The 19153-nt window shown below is 63.5% G+C and overlaps 2 protein-coding genes across 6 annotated transcripts; both read right to left on the reverse strand.

Annotated features, from left to right (window-relative positions):
- Positions 1-1388: 1388 nt before the first annotated feature.
- On the reverse strand, positions 1389-9611 carry MST1R (macrophage stimulating 1 receptor). 3 transcript variants are annotated; one of them, XM_057407643.1, is made up of 21 exons: positions 9510-9611; positions 7704-9008; positions 6497-6685; positions 6290-6415; positions 6042-6212; positions 5741-5910; positions 5463-5649; positions 5214-5359; positions 4950-5111; positions 4693-4786; positions 4373-4600; positions 4146-4292; positions 3914-4073; positions 3740-3832; positions 3439-3666; positions 3099-3179; positions 2840-3021; positions 2647-2756; positions 2376-2541; positions 2165-2301; positions 1389-2095 (listed from the first exon to the last, which is right to left on the reverse strand). In XM_057407643.1, the coding sequence occupies exons 2-21, from the start codon at positions 8919-8921 to the stop codon at positions 1813-1815; spliced, it is 4278 nt and encodes a 1425-aa protein (XP_057263626.1). In that variant the 5' UTR covers positions 8922-9008; positions 9510-9611; the 3' UTR covers positions 1389-1812. The 3 variants fall into 3 exon arrangements, with proteins under 3 accessions (XP_057263626.1, XP_057263625.1, XP_057263624.1); XM_057407642.1 differs by having other exon boundaries at positions 4950-5132; XM_057407641.1 differs by having other exon boundaries at positions 3914-4292; positions 4950-5132.
- Positions 9612-10924: 1313 nt separating this feature from the next.
- On the reverse strand, positions 10925-15857 carry MON1A (MON1 homolog A, secretory trafficking associated). 3 transcript variants are annotated; one of them, XM_057407660.1, is made up of 6 exons: positions 15698-15857; positions 14638-14779; positions 13900-14367; positions 12933-13698; positions 12695-12842; positions 10925-12258 (listed from the first exon to the last, which is right to left on the reverse strand). In XM_057407660.1, exons 2-6 carry the CDS (start codon positions 14762-14764, stop codon positions 12118-12120), a joined length of 1650 nt encoding a protein of 549 aa, XP_057263643.1. In that variant the 5' UTR covers positions 14765-14779; positions 15698-15857; the 3' UTR covers positions 10925-12117. The 3 variants fall into 3 exon arrangements, with proteins under 3 accessions (XP_057263643.1, XP_057263644.1, XP_057263645.1); XM_057407661.1 differs by lacking the exon at positions 15698-15857 and adding an exon at positions 15423-15670; XM_057407662.1 differs by lacking the exon at positions 15698-15857 and adding an exon at positions 15389-15670.
- Positions 15858-19153: the final 3296 nt, after the last annotated feature.

Raw genomic sequence — 19153 nt, forward strand, 5'->3', positions numbered from 1 at the left:
CACTGTCCCAGAACTGTGGGATGCTGGGATCCAGCCTCGCTAAATATATCCCTGCGGGAGCGGCGACAAAGCTGTGCAGGTGTGAGACACCGGCGGAGACGGACAGCTTGGCTGATAGGAGCTGACGCGGCCCCGGGCTCCGGCTCCGCTTAATGAGCAGCTGAGGAAGGTTTATTTAAAGCCAGGGCCGGCTGCAGGACCCCCACGGCTGGCCACGGACCGGGAAGCAGAGCTGCCCGTGGCCATGGGGCTGGGGCATGTTTCAGCATCCCCTGCACATCCACCCATCCCCACCCCTGCCCTCACCCCGAGCACTGGATGTGAGCTCAGGGGAGTGATGCCCATCACCGATGGCTTCCTCTTTTCCAGGGTCTCATTCTAGGGGATTCTTGCCCCAGACTTGGGGTGGGGAGGATCTCCTTGTCAGTGAGCTCCTCGCAGATGGGAGGTCTGCCATCAGTGCCAGCAAAAGGAGCAAAGTCTGGCGGTGGGATCAGTTGGGGCTCAGCTGCTCTCCCTGCTCCTGGGCAGCGCCTGGCACGAGCTGCACCATCCCCTGCACAGGCAGCAGCTGGAGCAATTAGGGTGTAATTACGTGAGACTGGCAATGACACTCGGTCACCAAGCAGGAACCCCCAAGCCTGATCCAGCGTGCCCCACCACGACCCTGTGCAGACAGGCAGGGTGAGTAACTCTCTGGTACTGGGTACCACTCTGGGCTGGGCACCACTACATCTGCCACCATGGCACCATGTCCTGGGCACTGTGGCACCTCTATGCCATGGATGCTGTAATCCTGTACCCTCAGCTCTGTGACACCAGCAGCACAGTGATCCCACAGCCAGGCACCTGTTGTCCCAAGGACACCCTCATCCCATGCTCAGTCACCCATCATGCTGTGATCCCATGGTCACCATGACCCACACCTTGGGCAGTGGGATCCGAGGGGCACCATCACCCCAAGACCAGGTGTATGGTGCTGTACCTGTGAGATGCCACATCACCACCACAGCCCCCAGCCACCCAGGTAAGGGGGCAGAGGTGAGGGGCACAGTTGGCACCCACTGCTCGTTGGGACCACTAGCAAGCAGGGCTACAGGCTCCAGCCAGAGGGACTTTCAGGAGAATCCTTTAGCTTGGTGTCTCCCTGGGTCCCCCCCTAAGCACAGGGGCTGGTGGTCCCAGGGGTGCATAGGGTGGTCCCAGCGTGGTGGGCACCAGGGGACAGGGTCCGGGGTGGCCACACCAGCACCAGCGTGCAGGTGCCTTCGAATGGCTGGTATGGGAACAGTGGGTGCCCCATGGGGGGTGAGCACCCTCCTCACAGGGGGACAGGGGTGCTGCCAGCCAAAGCACGGTCCCCCCCAGAGACACAGCCCAGTGCTTGGTAAAAACAGAAGTAGGTTTTAATGAGTCATTCCAGCAGCCAAGGGGCTGGAAACACCCAGGCACCCATGGGTGGGCCAGGTCACCCTATGGCACCTGCCGCGGCCCCCCAGCAGAGGCTCACTATTGTGGGGCTGAGCCTGGGACCACACAGCACCCAGTCACTGTGGGGCTGAGACCCCAGAACCCAGCCAGTGCAGGACAGAGCCCCATGGCACCCTGTGCTATAGGGCCAAGCCTGGGGAGCACCCAGCAAGGTCCGGGTGTGAGCCATGGGAGAGCACCTCACAGCACTCAGCTGCCTCTCAGCACCCATCCCACAGGGAGAGTGCCTCGTAGCACCCAGCTGCACGCTGCATCCCTCCTAGGGCAAGCGTGCCCATAGTGTATGGGGATCCAGTGGCCCCCACAGTGCAGAGCACTCCATCAAAACATGGCTGTCCCCTCCTCTTCTTCCTCCTCTTCTTCCTCCTCTTCCTCTTTGTCCTCCTCCTTATTATCCTCATCCTCATCTTCACCATCAGGCAACAGCCCCAGAGGGGCAGGAGGGAAGGGGGGGCCACGCTCCAGGTTAACATAGGTGACAGCCAGGTTGACGTAGAGCTCACCCTCCAGCGCGGCCAGGACACGCTCCAGCTCACCCACCAGCCCGGTGAAGGACGGTCTCTCCTCCGGCGCCGGTGCCCAGCAGCTCAGCATCACCCCATACCTGTCCCAACACCCCCGTCAGCACCAGCAGCCCCCTGGAACCCCCCCACCCCACCTCAGCCCCACTCACAGGGTGTCAGGGCAGTGCTGGGGCTGTGGCAGGCGTCTCCCCCGCTGCAGGTAGCGGGTCATGTCGTAAGGGTCCACCCCGGGGTACGGTGATGCTCCCCGTGTCAGCAGCTCCCACATGAGCACCCCGAAGGACCACTGCCGAGCAGAGAGCTGCCATTGAGGGGGGGAGGCATGGTGGGGATGGGGACAGGGATGGGGATCGTGCCTACCACATCCGACTTGGTGGTGAACTTTTGGGTCTGGAGGCTCTCCAGTGCCATCCACTTGACGGGCAGCTTGGCGTGGCGGTGCCGCCGGACGCTGTAGTACTCCTTGCCGAACACGTCCCGTGCCAGCCCGAAGTCAGCCACCTTCACTGTCAGTGTCTCGTCCAGCCTATGGGACACCAGTTTTGGGTGGGGAGAGACACCGCCTCATACCCACCCCCGGGTCCATGGGGTGACCCCTATGTCTGGGGCTGGCGGGCATGGCTAAACTCACATGCAATTCCTGGCTGCCAGGTCCCGATGCACAAACTTCTTCTGGGCCAGGTACTCCATGCCCAGGGCCACCTGCAGCCCAAAGCCGATGAGCTCCTTCACTGTGGGGCTCTGTGGGGTGGGAGCAGTGAGTGGGGACACCTTGATCCCACACCACCACCACCCCCCCCCCCACCTGCAGGGTACCCCCATACCCGCTCCTGTGCGCGGATGAAGTGGCGCAGGTCCCCATGGCGCATGTAGGGCAGGACGACGAGGGGCAGCCCGTGGCGGGGCAGGCACACCCCCAGCAGCGAGAGCACCTGGGGGTGGTGAAAGCTCTTCATAAGGATGCCCTCGCGCAGGAACTCCTCCACCTCCTCCACGTCGGTGATGCCTGCAGAGAGCTGAGCTGCGGAGCGCTGACTCCAAGCCGTGCCGCGGGGCCGCGCAGAGGCAGCGGGTGCTACTCACGGTGCAGGGACTTGACAGCACAGTGGAGGTCCCCCAGCAGCGGGTCCGAGTAGGTGCCATGGTAGACGCTGCCAAAGTGTCCTGCAGGGACAGGCAGTGTAAAGCTGGCACCGCACACAGTGAGCGGGCAATGCCATGGCCAAATTCATAGGGTCACAGAATCCCAGACTGGTTTGGGTTGGAAAGGACCTTAAAGCTCATCCAGTTCCAAACCCCTGCCACGTGCAGGGACACCTTCCACAGGATCAGGTTGCTCCAAGCCTCATCCAAGCTGGCCTTGAACACTGCCAGGGATGGGGCAGCCACAGTTCCTCTGGGCAAACGGGGGGCATTGCATCACCTTTGCCGATGACCTGGTGGCGGTGGGTGACGAGCCGCTCCTCGGGGATGAGGATGTCCTTCACTTCCTCCAGCAGCTCTGGCCGCAGGTCCTCCAGGCAGCAGGATGTGGCCCTGAGCAGGGGCACGGGGGAGCCGCCAGCCGCCATACCAGCACCAGCAGCGGTACCAGCACCAGTGAACCGTGCCCGGGGCAGTGCTGGGCCGGGACTGCCTGCTGTGGGCAGCACTGCTGGGACAGGCAGGGTGAGGGCTGGGCAGGCACCCAGCACCCCAGCACCCCGACGGTGTCACCCACTTACCCAGCACCTCCCTGTAGTCGATGCCAGGGCGCTGGGTGGTGGCAGGGGGGTCACTGCGGCCAGGCTGCACCAGCAGCTCCAAGTTTTCCGTCCCTGCAGGCAGCAATGGGGTGGGTGGTGGGATGCAGGCGAGGGCTGCGGGGCTGCAGGGTGCCTAGGGAGCACAGCACTCACCCCTCCTCTTCCTCCAGTGCCAGCGGAGCAGTGCAGCAGCCAGGATGCCGCAGACCAGGAAGGTGACACTGATGCCCAGGGCCAGGCTGGAGGCCAGGTCCAGTGAGACAGCAGGGGACAGCACCCAGCCCAGCGCCTCACAGGCACTGTTCACACAGATCTGGGGGAGCAGGGGCTCAGCAGGGCGAGGACGGGGGACACTGGGGGGGTGACCCACCTGGGGGGTGCCTACCTCCACGGGGGCCCCAGCCGGGGGCAGGCGCAGCTCGCGGGGCAGGCGGCACGTCACCTCGTTCTTCAGCACATTGGGGTGGCAGTCCCGGCCCCCCACTGTCATGGTGATGTTCATGCAGGCAGCCACTGCATCCAGCCCCAGTTGCTGCGCGGACACAGCACCATGAGCCCGGGGGCTCTGGCAGTGGGTCCCCCCACCCTGACTCACCCCATTGCCCCACATACGTGCACTTCGATCTCATCGTCACCAGGCTTGAGGCGGAGGCGCCCACCCTCTTGCTCCAAGGGGAAGACCTTGGGCCGGGGGTAGTAGAGGAGGCGGAAGAGCCAGCGGCCGGTGGCACCGTCCAGCAGCACGCTCAGGTTCCCCGGCGTCATCTCCACCTTGCTCTCGAAGGGGAATGCAGGGCTGCGGCACAGCACCCGCACCGGCGACACTGGGCTCTCGCACTCCTGCGGGCAGAGGAATGCTGGCACCAGGTTGGCACAGGGACTGGGGTGGCAGGGCATGGACGGAGGCCATGGTCTCCTGCCCTGGTGCTTACTGTGGGTTTGGTCCTCACGCCGCTGGCTTCGAAGCGGATCTTGGCACGATACACCGAGTCCAGGTGGGTGCCGATGATGGTGAGCATCGAGCCCCTACAGCGGACAGGGATCAGGGCTTTGGGGTGCACATAGCCCCCAGGGTGCATGCAGTCCCAGACATGCAGATGGTCCCTGGGGTGCATGCGGTCCCCATCACCTCACCCAGCCCATCCAGGGTGGTGGGGAGGCCGGGCAGGGAATGGAACTCAGCACTCACTCATAGCTGCAGCTGGGAATGACAGCCGAAACAGAGGGGTCGGGGCGGTACTGGAAAGGCAGGGGTGCCAGGAACTCCTCCCCATCAATCCACAGGGACACCCGGGCTGTGCCCAGGCCCCCGGCAGCAGGAGTCGTGCACCGAATGGTGCTGTCACCCTGCCTGGGGACACGGCGGCCGTGGCTGGGGGGACACAGCAGGGCTGCAGGGGGGTCCCTGTACCAGGGATTGCACTGTGCCCACAGGGATGGGGCAGGGGTGTACCTGGGCTGCCCGGCCAAGGGGCATGCGGAGCCATTGACCATCACCTGCCAGCTGCTCCCTGCCAAGAGGTGGGTGCCATAGAGCGAGAGGGGGGTGCCACCCCCCTGGGGGCCGAATGGGGGGTGCAGGGCACTGACACGGGGCTCCTGAAATGGGGTCGTTGGGGTGGGAGGTGAGCCAACCCTGACCCCAAACCCTGCCAGGGGGCAGCTGGCCCACATAGGGGTAACGGCCAGAGCGGGGCCATACCACAAAGAGGAAGCCCCCGAGGGTGGCAGAGCCATGGACACGGAAGCCAGGGAAGCCAGAGGGTCCATCGGGTTCCTCCACGGTGAGCACCACATCAGCAGGGCCCTCTGCCGCTGCCGGCCCCCCTGGCTCCAGCTCGCACACCAGCACATCCACAAAGTCTTTACGGCGGGAGGTGGGCAGGGGTCTGTGGGGCGGTGATGGGGAGTCAGCCCCAGGCTGGGGGGGCAGCCCCAGACCCCTCTGCTGCTGCTCCCTGCCCTGGCACCACCACGGACCTGTGGCTCTTGCTTTCCTCCGGCAGCACAGTGCAGCCTCGCTGTCCCACCACCACCCGGCAGGCTCCGCGGGGGCTGCGGCAGGGCTCGGGGTCCGGCCGGGAGCGGAAGGTCATTCCACACAGCGTCACCCGCGTCCGGCCCCGCAGCGGGGCGCTCCGAGGGTGGAACTGCAGGAGAGGAACCAGCGTCACCCTGAGCCCCAGGTACCCGGTGATGGCTGTGCCGCCCCATTTGCCACCTCCCTCCCATCCAAGCGCCCGGGAGATGCCGGAGCAGGGGGATGGCGGCGCAGACCTACGTCAGTGAGGACGGGCGGGCATTTGTCCTGGACCCACTGCCCCTGGCACTCATGGTGGTGCGTGCAGCCATTGCCGCACCAGCCGCAGCCCATGAAGCGCTCGGCGCGCAGGCAGTGCTGGCACGTGGAGAAGTGGCGGCAGCCGGGGCCGGTGACGTTCAGGCGCCATACCTGGGGACAGAGAGCGGAGGTGAGCAGGGCCCACGGGACTCAGCACCCACCCCACACACCCCGCGCCCCACACTCACCTTGGTGCCGGCAGTGAGGAACAGTGAGTGGCTCTGCAGCCCCATGGCACCCCGCACCGGCCCCAGCTCTCCCAGGGAGAAGTTGGCCAAGGTGAGGAGGTAGGAGCTGGAGCGCTGGAGCACCATCTGCAGTGGGGCAGAGCGGGGGGGCTGAGCGCACCCCACACCTTGCTGGGACCCCCACCCCACCCGGCCTCCCCATCCCACCTGGAATACCCGTCCCTCTGCTGTGCCCAGGTGAGCCACGGTGACGTCTCCTAGTGCGGTGACGAAGATGGAGGTGAGGAGGACGCCGGCCAGCTGCCCATTGAACAGATCCACCTTATGGGAGGCGGCAGGGACAAGGGTGGGCTTGTCCCAACAGCTGGTGTTGACCACTGGTGCCGAGAGGTTTACCTGAGGCAGAGCATGGGGTGAGTGCCTCAAAGCCTGCCCTGGTGCCCCAATCCCCCCATGGCCTCGTGGGTGAGCACCAGCTCCAGCCACAGGATACTTCAGGGACAGCCGATTGCCCAAACTCCCTCCAGGCGGGGAATATTTTGGGGGAAAAAGCACATCCTCGGCCCCTCCCGCAACCCCCGCGCAGCGTCAGATCCTGCCCTCCCCTCCCGACACATCTGGATGTGGTTATCACTGCCAGCACCACAGGGCACACACCCCAAATCCAGCCCTCGCCCTTTCCAACCCCTGGAGCTCGGCGAGGGTCCAGGGTCCTCCCTGGCCCCCCACCGGTTGTGGGGCTGGGAGTGCCCCCCTGGCTCGCCCCGCTGCCGGTGTGAGTCAGCGGCAATGAGCCGCGTGCGGGAAGTGGAGGGGATTTGGCTGCACCTTGCCCTGCGCCTGGCTGCGAACACCAAACCTCGTGTCATGGGTTCTTGCCGGGACCCTGCCTGCAGAGGGGGCCCTGCAGGGCTCCTGTCTGTGCCCATCCCGGCTGTGCCAGGACTTGTACCTGGGACACAACGTTCCCACCCCGCGGCTGCAGTGGAGGAGAAACCCTGGTGACTAATCCTGCTTCCGCCTCTGGTTTATTTGCCCAGTGAAGGCGGTGGCCCTGCGGTTGGGGGGGGAAGGTGGAAGCGGCCCTGGGAGCACCACAGCCCTGCGGCTTCCCCCGCATATATAAACACTCTGGAGAGGGTGTCCACCGACAGCCCAGCGTGGGGACGGTGACTGCAGCGGCTCCCTTGAGAAGCCGCACTAAGGAAAGGGATGCACGGCAAGCAAATGTGCACCCGTGTGCCAGGCTGTGTGTCCGTAGCACCCAGCTTGGGCGAGCACAGGGTGCCTGGGGTGGGGACACAATTGGATCCCTGCCTCCTCAGTGCTTCCCAGCATTCCAAATCCACCTCCCCGCATCCCAGCTGACCCCCAGCCTCCCCAGGATGGATGCGGCGCGCGGCGGAGGACTCACGTTGTGCGGGCAGTACTCCGTTGGCTGGAAGAAGCTGAGCCCCCTCAGCAGAGGCTGGTGCCCGGTGCCGCAGCACTTCTCCATGCCCTCCTCCATGGCCTGGTTGAGGAGGCGCAGGGGGAAGGCACAGACGGCCGAGTCCGCTCTCGGCACCCGGCTCTCCGTGCGGCTCTCGGCAAAGGCACCAAAGAGCACGGTGTCGGTGGTGTTGATGCCGAGGTCTCGGGCCAGGCGTGCGCCGGGGCGGGCAGCATGCGCTGCCTGCAGCACGTTGTAGGCAACGTCCCGCTCAGCACCCTCCTCACCGCTGCGCCTCCGCCGCCGCTTGGACTCGAAGCGGCAGTCAAGGACGAGCTCACGGTAGCGGCGGAGGTCGCGCTCATGGGTGCTGAGCCGCGCCAGGCGCGTGTGGTACGTCCCCAAGCCTGGCCGCTCTGGCTGCACCATCAGGAAGTAGACGTGGTCCCCATCCACGAAGGAGTACACATAGTGGATGGTGTAGTTGTCCTGGTACTGCGGCAGCACCGTCAGCCACTGGAAGTCGTCTGAAAACCCATCCAAGGTGCCTTTCAGCCTGCGGACAGACACCGACTGCGGGCTGTACCGCGCCGCCACGCTGCTGTTGATGGTGGAGCCGAGGTAGAAGAAAGAAGCGTAGGAAGTGGCCACCACGGTGGCACTGGTCCCCAGGGGGCTGGCCACGCAGTCAGGGCAGAATGCGGGGCTGTTGCCCATGGCTGAGTACAGACAGTGCGTGGCTGCGATGGCCACCTCGCCATTCCGCACCTCCAGCTGGTGCTGGTAGCACAGCCCGTGCCGCGCTGTGCTGCAGCTGTACAGCCATGGTTCCAGTGGGTCCAGCAGCAGCAGGACGTTGTCGGCGTCCTCAGGGCTGTCCACAGCAGCCGGGCACAGGCGGCAAACCTCACATTCAGCGCTGCCCACAGGGCCAGTGATGAGGATGGAGAGGAGGCGCAGCTCAGGGCTCACCAGCAGGATGCGGTTGCGGATGGCCACGAAGACAGCGACCGGGCCGGTGGGGTCAGTGAAGATGGCGATGTTCTGCACGGGGCTGCCAGCGTCGAGGCTGGGCAGTGTGTAGGGGACAGAGAAGTTCCTGGTGGAGCTGTAAGGGATGCGGGGACACTGCCAGGCGCCAGCACCCAGCGAGGCTAGGGTGAGCACTAACAAGAGACACGTGCACCACAACAGCCCCATGCTGTGTGGTGCCACTGGTGTGGGGTTATCGACGGTGCTCAGCACTTAGTGCGGTCAGGACACGTGGAGGATTGGTCACCATCGCAGCTGCCAAAACACAGGAGAAAGGGTTTTGCTCACTGCCATCAGGCGAGGACCAGGGGCACTGTGTCAGCTGCGTGTGGGGCAGCGGGTGCCGGGGTGTCCTTGGTTCAGGAATGGCGGGCGCTGCTGGGAAAGCAAACCTCTTCTCAAACACCATAAGCAGGAGGTGAAGCCAAGCTGCCTGCAGCAGCGGGATCAAATCCTGCCTGCTGCCACCCCTCAGACCCTTGACGACCCCAGAAGCCGTCCCTGTCCTCCAAGACTCCCCTCCTGGCGACTGCTGGACCTCTGCCAGCCCCCCTCTACCCCCGCAGACAAGGGCCCCAAGAGCCGCCTGGGGCCGGGCCGGGGCTGGGGACCGCTGCCAGCCCCCAGCGACAGCACTGGGGACAGGGGATCCCCGCGGGACTGGGACAAGTCCCCTGCCAGCCCCCGGGACACGGACCCCGAAATACCCCCGTCGCCGGCTTCTTCCTCCGCTCCCCCCTTCCAGCTACCGCTTACCGGGGCCGGGAACGGGTCCTCGTCCGGGATCCCCGCCGGGTCCGGCTGCCTCCGCCCTCTCCTCCCGGGGGTCCGCCCCGTACCGTCCCGTCCCGTCCGGTGCCCGGTGCTGAGCAGTGCAGGGCGGCGGGCGCTCACCTGGGCGCTGCGGCGGGGCCGTGCCGGGTTGTTCCGTGCCGGGCCGGGCCGGGGCGGGGCGGACCGGGGCCGTGGTGGGGCTGTGGCGGAGCAGCAGGGGCGGGACGGGGCGGGCCCTGCCTCCGAGCGGTGCGGGGCTCCCGAGGGCCGGCCCCAGCACACGCAGCCCGCGGGGACGGGAGTTCTCGGGGAGCCCTGGGCACACACGGTCCCGAGGTGCTGGACGGTCGCTGTGCACCCCGGGGTAACAAGCTCGGGAGCGGTGCCCCGGAGGGACACGGGTGAGAGCCGGGACCCTGATCAGCACTTAGGGTGCAGTGCTGGCACGATGCCTCTGGTGCCCGCCGCGGCCCAACGCCGACAGCGTGGCCGTCGGAGGGTCCCCGTGTTGGGAGGTGGCTGCCAGGACCCCGGCGTGTGTGGGGGGGGGGGGGCGAGCCCCCTTGCAGCAGCCCCCAGCCCCGCTGGGGCTCTTGACACTGGAATTGCTGCTTCCCGGAAGCTGCCCGCGCTGGCACCGCGCTTGCGACTTGCTTGCAGGCCGTCGGGGCAGCCCTAAGGGAGGCAGCAGGCTCAGTGTGTTGGGTTCCATCCGGGGGCAAGATCCGCAGCGAGCCCTGGGGCTTATTTCTCTTGTGTCCATCCTTTGTCTTCTGTTTGTGTCTCTGTCCTTTCCTCCTCGCCATCAACGGCTGCCTGCGGTGGCAGGAGGTGCCAGCACTGCTGGGACTTGCTGTTCCCAGGACTGAAGGCAGATGCTTTGCATCCTGATACACCGGAGGGATTTGCCCTTCGAGTGCCCCGTTCCCCTGGGGCTGTGGGCCCAGCTGCGCACAGGGACTTCTCCTCCACCCAAGCGGGGCGCTGCCCCGCGCTCCCAGGGGGACTTTGGTCCCAGGAGGGGCTGAACACACCAAACCCAGGCTCCCCTGTCCTCATCCCCCGGCCAGCCCCAGCCCTCCCAGGCTGGCTGCTGCCCCGCGTTGTGCAAGGCCCAGCGGTTACGTTGCCCTGTGCCTTGCCCAACAGCTCCTTCCTCTGGCTGCGCGTCTCCTGCTCGGTTTCGACATGAGCTGCTCCTGGCCAGCACGTCCCAGGGGGTTTTGCTGCTCCCACCAGCACGACCCCGGATGCCTTCCACTGTTCCCTGGCAGATTTCCGGGCCCCCAGTGGGTCCCCGAGGGCTGGATCACACCAGACCCAAACTTGGACCAAACTCCCCACGCCCCCAGCACCACACTCCCCCAAGTGATCACACAAGAATGACACTTCAAGACTTAGGGTCCAGGTAATGTTTATGAGCAAAGACAAGCAATTACACTCTGGCAGGAGCATAAGAACAGGAGCGGAGTCCCTGTGCTAGCCCTGCCGGTCCTTCCCAGCTCCCTCTGCATCTGGCTCCCACCTGGGTGGCTTGGCCCCTCTTTTGAGCACTCGTCCCAGTGCTCAGCAAACAGCCCCAAAACACGGGATCGGGCTGTGGCTGGTGTTCAGGGCCACTCAGCCCCACACCAGTGCCTGCGGACAGCCAGGAGGAGGTGGCCCCCGTGCAGCAAGCTCAGCATAGCTGGCTCGAGCAGCTGGTTTGGGGGGCAGGTGCCCCCATGCCAAGGGAAAGACCCTTCTTGGGCTGGGGGGACACCAGAGCCTGCAGGTCTCCAAGAGGCTGCACCTGAGACACCCCTTTAGGGTCTGCTGCCCAGGAGCCAGCACTACAAGCAACCCAGTGGGCACCCTGGTACCCCGAGTCTCTCTGGGACTGCTCTGTGTCTCCATGGGGAGGTGGGCAGGACCCTGCTGTCCCAGTAGAGCTGTTGACCCGTACACTAATGACCAGTGTCCCCAGGGACATCCTTCCCATGGCCATGGTGGGAAGGGTCTGGGCTCACACAGATACCAAGGGGTCAGACCTGTCAGGGCAGGGCTCCAGGGCTGCCTGGCACTTGGAGGACCTGGCTCCCCCATGGCGGTGAGAAGAGCAGTGAATGCCCTGGGCCCGCCCTGTCCCCTGCCTGGGTGGCATCAGCCACTATCTGCAGGCAGAGCAGCACAGGGGTCCCCTGATCACTGCCACATCTCCTCTGGGAGCCCCCACCCTTGACACAGCCACAGGACGGCAGAGAAAGGAGGGTGCCAGGCACAGGGGCTCAGCTCCCCTCCACCAACCTGGGGTACCAGTAGCCCCACTCGAGGACCCTCCCAACTAAGGATGGAGCTGGGGGCCACAGAGGAAGGGCAACCCTCCCAGCTAGGGGCACTGCCTGCAGATGAAAGTTCTGCTCACCCCTTCCCCTGGCTGTGCACCCTGTCTCTAACACCCAGGTTGGACAGTCCCATGGGTGGGTTTCCCTGTGCTCCATCGTCCCACCATGCCCTCTCCCCTGGACACATGGCCCAGGCTTCCCCAGGGATAGGCTCCCTGGCACAGCAGGGGCTCCCCTGGCTGGTGCCATGCCCTCTGCAATGCCCATCAGTATGTCTGAGGCGTGAGGATGAAAAGTCGGTCTTCCTCTTTGCGGATCCACTTCATGAGCTTGTTGACAGCACTGATGGCACCGGCCTTGGTCCCCAGGGGACTATAGCATATGTAGAGCTCAAAGGCGCTGGTTACCTGGGCAAAGAAACGGGGTACTTTCTGGGAACATGTCTGTGCCCTGCTTGGGGCTGGCACTGCACCTTCCCCATGGGCTGCGGGGCATGGGCACAGGGGCTCCAGTGCAGGGACACGAGGTGGCAATGGGGTACCCTTAATGAGTGGCTTCTGATTTGTCAGGAGGACCAAACCCCAGAGTGGGTTTTCTCCATGGCACTGGGGAGTTAAGGACAGTGCATGGCACAGCTCATGGTGCTGGAGCTCACCAGTTGCTGCTGAGATCCCTGCCTCTCCCTCCCTGGCATGGGTGGGATTGGGGCAGGCTCACCTCCAAAAGGACTGGGTGGCCGCCCTGGAGACCACAGAGGTGGTGCTGTGTTGTGCCACCACCCCCTTTTCCACCATGCTGGACAGGAGAAGAGGGGCTCACCCGAACCCTGCAGATGGCCCTTACCCAAGCCAGGAGGTTCTCACGGGGGCCCGTGAAGTAGATGTTCTTCAGGGGGCGCGAAGAGTTGTGAGCCCGGCTGTGGAGGTACTGGTAGAGCCCTAAAAGCCTCTCCTTCTCCTCCTCCCGCACGTAGGGTGCCTCAATCTCAGGGCTGCAAGAACACAGCACCCCGTTAGCCCCCTGGAGAAGGGGGTTTGTGCAGAAGGCTTGCCCCATGCCCCACGTTCCCTGTGGGCCTCACCTGGTGAAGAGCCCAGAGCTCTTGGACTTGTAGATGAAGTGCCGGAGATCAGGGATGCCCACCTGGGCCACGCTGTAGAAGGGGGTGCGCAGGGCCTCCTGGAGAGCATGGTGCACCCCCCGCCGCCGCAGCCGCTCCTGGAAGCGCCGCTTACAGTCAGACACAGTGAAGAAGTCCTCACGGTCAGTGGAGACCAGCAGGAGGCACAGGTCCATCTCCTGCTCCAGGTAGGAAATGTGGGCATGGAAAAAGCCGCTGGAGTTGAACTTTGGGAGGCAAATGGGAGTCCAGGCTTCCCCCTCCCGGAAGGAGGAAGAAGAGCTGATGAGGTTAAAGAGCAGATGGAGGTCAATGGGGTGGAGGAACTGGTCCTTCTTCCTCACAAGAGACACCAGCTGGTTCCCTGACAGAAGAATGGAGAAGACCAGGCTCTTGGCCTTGGCCTGCTGGAGGCTGGAGCTGACAGCGTCCCGCACACTGGCAGCCAGGGGCAAGCAGCGCACGGCACCCATAAGGAAGCTGGGGTCGTGGGCCATGAGGTCCAGGAGGTTGTCAGTGATGCGCTCGGAGCCAGCCAGGAGCCTGCGGAGGTCATAGTTCTGCTTCTGCTGGAAGATGTGGTTGAGCTGGGTCCAAGTGAGCAGGCTCAGGATCTGGTAATAGATGTAGAGCAGCTCGTGGGCGATCTCCTGCTCCGACTGCCGGGTCCGTGCCACTGCCACCAGCACCAGCGGGCTCCTCCGCACAAACACCACCTTGTAGCCATCTGCTTGGGAGGGAGTCCCCGGGGGGCCGGGGACAAGCCTGTAAGCCTGACTACCCATGGCTGCAAGGGGGAGACAGGCTGCAGACTCTCCCCCCCCAGCAACCAATCTGTCCCTGGGGACTCCTAATGCGGCCCAGAGTGGCAGCAGCACAGCTGGCCGTGACACCCCTCATCCCATTTCCCCTCCTCCCCAGGCGATACCTGCATGGATGGACCGGATGGCGTTTTTCTCAGCCTCCAGGAAGGACACCAGGGCCATCATGACACCCATGGTGCTGGACAGGGCCTCCTCAGAGCCATAGCGGGAGTACACAGGCTTGCCCGCCTCGCTCAGCACGAAGACATGCTTCCGATGCATGCGCCAGGCGTCCATGGTCACGTCCTCCTCCTCCTTGCCTGACAGCACCGAATCGCGGCGGGTGGTCTGCGGGGACAGCTCCAGCTTCCCCTCCTTGCTCTGCCTCATCTCCTCCTCCAGGTCGAGGGCCATGCCCGTGAGCTGTGTGCTCAGCTCGCTAAAGTCCTTGCTGATCTGCTCCATGGTGGTCGGCTCGCCCGGCTCCCCACGCCTCTCCTCCGGGCTCCGCGCCGCAGCTGCTCCGTCCTCGGGACTCGTCAGGTCCTCATAGGAGCGGGTGTGCACGAACATGGCTCCCTCCTGGCCCGCCCCTGGGAACAACGGGCTGTCCAGCATCCGTCCGCCTGTCCCCATGCTGAGGCAGCAGGTGGACAGAGGGTGCAAAAGGGACAGGGATTTGCAGGGAAGGACCTGCCCTCCTTTCCCCATCCCACAGCACCCAGGAGTGTGGGTCCTGCTGGTGGGGTCAGCAGTGGGCCCATCTCCCCCTGCCTGCGGGGCTGTGCAGGGCCAAGCTCACTTGAGAAGGAGCTGCTTTGTTTTTTCCCCTTGCTTGCCCCCACAGCAAGCTCTGCCCGTACCTGGCTCCGTCCCCTGTGCCAGCCCCGGAGTGGGGCTCTCGGACCGCTCCGTGTGCTGCCCATCTCCTGGTGTCAGGGACCCGTTGGGCACTTCCCAGCCTTTCTTCTTGTGGACATCCGCAGCCATTCCTCGGGGCAGGACCTGCACGTGACACACGGTATCAGTTCTCTGTTCCATCACCTACAAAGCAGGTCCTGAAACGGCTCTGCTCTCAACCATGGCCATGCCAGCATCCTCGGCCCAATCCTGCTGGCTCAGCAGGCAGCACTGAGCTCTGGTGAGACGTCAGGAAAGCTGCTGTAATCCAGCAGGATTTCCTCCCCCCCCGTGGCCCCAGCTCCTTCCAGTCCCCCAGCCCGGCACCTTTCATCCAGGCTTTGCCCTGATTTCCCCTGAGGGCCGGGAAAGCAGCTCAGTGTCCTAGCAGCGAGGGGAAAAGGAGACAGCCCTGGACAGGGCTGGTCCTGCACACAACGAACCCAAAGGCCTCATGTTTGCAAAGGGTGTGTTTTATGGCCCTTCGCGGCCTGGCTTAGGTGGCTGAGATGAGAGCAGGTTGGTGACAATCCTCCTGAGGCCAAGGCAGCGCGGGCAGCGTAAGCCCCTAGGAGCAAGGAGGCCCCCGGAGCCCCTTCCCGGTGCTCACCCCCTGGGCAGAGCCCACCCGTACCCCCAGCCCGGGGGATCCAGCCCAGCAGCGCACACACGGGCACAAGCGAGCGCAACAGTTGGCAGCCAGGGACCCTGCACCTCCGAAGCCGGCTGACGGACCCTGGACACCGACCCCTGCCACACCTCCTGCCCAGCCGGTAACGCCGCGCCGGGGGGAGCCGGGCCCTGACCCCGAAAGCCGGTGACAACCCAACAGCCGCGGATGAGGGCCCGGTCCGCGCCTGGCCCTTCCCTCCTGGCTGCACCGCCGCCAGCCTGCTGTCCTTCCCCGCAACCCCGCGGCCCAGGCCGGGCGAGGGTCACCGCTCCCGGACCGCCGATGTGCCGCGGGGCAGCGCCGAGCTCGGGACCCCCCGCAGCCCCGGCGGACAACGCGCAGGGACCGACCTTCGCGGCTCCTCCCGTCGGCGCCGGGCGCAGCTGCGGGGGGGGGGGGCGTCCGGCAGCCCCCAGCACGGCCTAGGCGGGGCGGGGAGCACGGCACCGGCGGCGGGCGGCCACCTCCCGCCCTGCCCCTGTGCCCGGTCTCCCCAGCGCCCCCGGCATCGCGGCGCCCCGCCCCGGCGGGAACCGCCCCCCGCGGCCCGGCCTCACCGCCCCGAGGCCGGGCACCGTCCCCGCGGAGCCATGGGAGCTGTAGGCAGGCCCCACCGCTAACCACGGCCCCGCACCTCCGACTCCCGGCGGGGCTCGCACGCTGGGAAATGTAGTCCGCCGGCGCGGGGCACGGCGGGACCGGTAGCTCAGCTGTAGCGGAGCGGGACTACATTTCCCAGTGTGCATTGCGTTGCCGCCGGCGGGGGTGAGGTCAGCGGAACTTCCGGCTCCTCGCTGTGGTGGCGCTGGGCCTGGCGCGGCGGGAGAGGCGGCGGCTGAGGAGGAGGAGGTGAGCGGTGGCCGTGTCCCGCCGTCCTGGCCGTGGCCCCTCCGGAGGAGCCGGCACCGGGTGGTGCTCGCGGGTTTTGTGTGGGGAGAGCCCTGCGAGTGCGGGCTCTGGCGTGGGGCCGCCCGGGTGACGGGGCGGGCGCGGCTCCCGGGGGTCTCCCGGGGTGCAGCGGCTGGGCAGAGCCTCCCGGCGGGCATCCCGAGCAGGGCCGCGGGGAGGGGTGTTCCCTGGGGTAAAGGAGGTGTGTCCTAACGGCCCCCCGGCATGGGGACGTGTGTGCCGCTGGGGCTGTCTGGGATAGAGAAGCGTGTGTGGGGAGGCCCTTCGCAGGGCCGCTGGGGCGGTGGAGCAGAACGTTCCTCCTGTGGGACCATCGGGATGGGGGGTGTCTCTTTTGGGGTCACTTGCGATGGGGATAGATCACGGATGGGGCTGCCTTGGCTGCGAGCTGTGAGGAAGCATGGCCCTGCGCCATGCCCTGCTGTGGCCTCAGACTTCATATCCTCTTTGGAGCCCCACGCCTCAGTGGCCTGTGGGACATGGGCTTGGGGGCTCAGACCCCGGTGCAGGACTACTGTGGAGTGTCCTGCACGGCTGTGCTGGGTGCTGGGGCCTTCTGCCTGTGCCAGCATCAGTGTTTGTGGTGTTTCTGGGTATACCTGTGTTATCCTGAGGCCCTGATCAATGCCTGGTTGTGCCACGTCATATGTGCTTCTGTGAAAAGTGCCTCAGAACATTCGTGGTTTTGGAAAGGGTGGACAAAAAGTGGGCTGGATACATGCTGGGGCGCAGGGAAAGGTGATGGGGCTGTTGCACAGTGTGTTGGCTGATGGTAACTCCCTGCGATGGGCTAAATGGGATTTTGGACTGTAAATAAAAGCTTAGGTGGAGCAAGCTGAGGCCTTGCTTCTGCTGGAGGCTGGCGAAGGCTGGATAGTGCTCAGGGGCTATAGAGCTAAGGGAGTAATAACAGTGACCTCCCATGTTTTGTTTTTCAGTCACACCATGAGAGTTTGGTGTGATTGCTGCTCTCTGGTATTAACTTTGGAAATGCTGCTGAAGGTGGAATCCACTTTCCTACCCCGTAGGGTGCTGGTGGTGTGAAAGTCTCTCCCAACAATCCCTAGCTGGGAATGCACTTGTGAAGTTCTTTGGGACAGGCAAAGTCAGGGTAATAATGGGGGGTATATGTGCTAGAAATTCACCTGATTGTTTCTAATACAAGTTTTTAAAAGCATCTTGCAGCTGAAAAGGACACTCATACCCCTTTGTAAGTGAAAACCTCCACCCTGACACCTGGGAGAGCCAAAATGGTTCTCCCTCTGCTTTCAAATGTCAGTGGCATGGTTTTGATATTTCTGGGTTAGACATCTTCAATTTTAACATTGACAATAACAGACTTTCTTGGCTACTTGCAGTTTCTATAGCTTGGGGAAAGGTTTTCTTTTGTACCTTCTGTAGTACTTGATTTTCACAGAGGCTTGCAAAAACTTTACTCGGTGCAGAAAGTTGTTCTGCAGCAAGTTACTTCCTCTGCTCTTTGAGCATAGTTCTGTGTGTAGTTATGTGTTCGGTTTCCTCATGCTCTATAAATACCCAGTCTGGCAGCTTTGGCAAGGTCTGTTTGGAGAGAAGTTGTGAATATCAGGGTATTTTTCTGAAAATAGCGTCTCTGAAATGTCACCTCACCTAATCTGTCACTCATTTCTCCTCTCTTCCCCCAGATTTGGGAAACAAGGTGTGAAGCTGGGTGTAAATTGGTGAGGAGATGCCCGAGGACTGTGCTGGCATTCCTCACTCTGCCCCTTGCCTCAGACCTTTAGTTGTTCCTTAAGAAGGTCAGCTTCTTAGTCTGGTTCAGTTGCATGATTCTGATGTACAGTGTCATTATTTTACCATAGTATGTCATGAATTGGAATAAGAGATGCAAAGGAATCTGCTGTCAGGACTGGCATGTGTGGTTTGGAAAGTGGAATCGGGAATACCCCCAGGCACTGGGGGATGCTGGGAAGGGCAGGGCATGGTCCTGAGGAAATTCTTTGGGAGTAATCACCAGGGAGCATCTGTAGCTCCATCAGCCTCTCCTAGGAAGACCGTGGGACCAGTGGTCCTTGGAGGAACTTAGACCACAAAAGAGCTTCCCTTCGAGATGCACCTTCTGTATCTTCACTGGAGGTGAGGCTTTGCCAACAGGAAGTAGAGCCAGCTGGGGTAGGAGGAGGGAAATACAGTATTCAGGATGCGTATTTATCCTCCTGAATATCCGGTCTAATTGTAAGAGCTAATTATTGCCTTGAACTCTAAATCTGGGCTCTGTGAGTGATTGGACCATGTTATGTGTTCTGTGGTTGCGTTACTGTGTCATTCTGAAACATCCTTTGTTGATGTCTCCTTCAGATGCATGGTTGTGACTGAATTATGGCAAAACTAATTGACTGGCGGTTCCTAGGACTTGGGGGTGGATTATTCCTGTGTTTTGATGCTGGTCTGGCCCCAGCCCCAGGCTCTGTTGGTGTCTGGCAAACAGCCTTGCTCTCACTGACCAGTCTCCTAGCTTCTGCCTTCCAGCAGGGAGGTAGGAGCTGAGCTGGCAGTTACCTGCCTGCAGCAGAAGGATGAATCCTGATGGCTTCTCCTCAGCATGCATCTTTGGGGCAGCTGTACCAGGGTGTGCTTTCAGAAGATCTTGGCACTGATGGAAGCCAGCCTAAGAAATTTCTGCCCCTGTCCTGCAGCGTGCTGTCACTTTGTTTTGTGGGGCTGTGTAGTAAACCGTATCACTGCAATGACCTGGGTTAAATATAACTCTCTTTTGGAGGGTCATCCATGGTGCAGACCTAGAAAAGCACAGGCTGGCACGGCTAGCGCGTTGTGCCTTGCCAAAGGCAGAGTGGAGGGAGCACATTGTATCAGGCTGAGCAGGGGACTCGGAGCCAGTGTTGCTGCCTGTGTTATTG

This window comes from Pezoporus wallicus, unplaced genomic scaffold (genome assembly GCF_028554395.1).
Source record: "Pezoporus wallicus isolate ANWC-B61680 ecotype Strahan unplaced genomic scaffold, APGP_CSIRO_Pwel_v1 contig_3568, whole genome shotgun sequence".
In the NCBI taxonomy this organism is placed as follows: Eukaryota; Metazoa; Chordata; class Aves; order Psittaciformes; family Psittacidae; genus Pezoporus; species Pezoporus wallicus.

Coding starts and splice junctions, on each gene's coding strand:
- MST1R (XM_057407641.1), bottom strand. CDS start 8,921: ATGGGGCTGTTGTGGTGCACGTGTCTCTTGTTAGTGCTCACCCTAGCC. Junction 5,360..5,462: donor TCGGGGGCTTCCTCTTTGTG/GTATGGCCCCGC, acceptor ACCCCATTTCAG/GAGCCCCGTGTCAGTGCCCT. Junction 3,022..3,098: donor TGCTGTCAAGTCCCTGCACC/GTGAGTAGCACC, acceptor AGCTCTCTGCAG/GCATCACCGACGTGGAGGAG.
- MON1A (XM_057407660.1), bottom strand. CDS start 14,764: ATGGCTGCGGATGTCCACAAGAAGAAAGGCTGGGAAGTGCCCAACGGG. Junction 12,843..12,932: donor AGCTCTGGGCTCTTCACCAG/GTGAGGCCCACA, acceptor GTGTTCTTGCAG/CCCTGAGATTGAGGCACCCT. Junction 12,259..12,694: donor GTGAGAACCTCCTGGCTTGG/GTAAGGGCCATC, acceptor TTCTTTGCCCAG/GTAACCAGCGCCTTTGAGCT.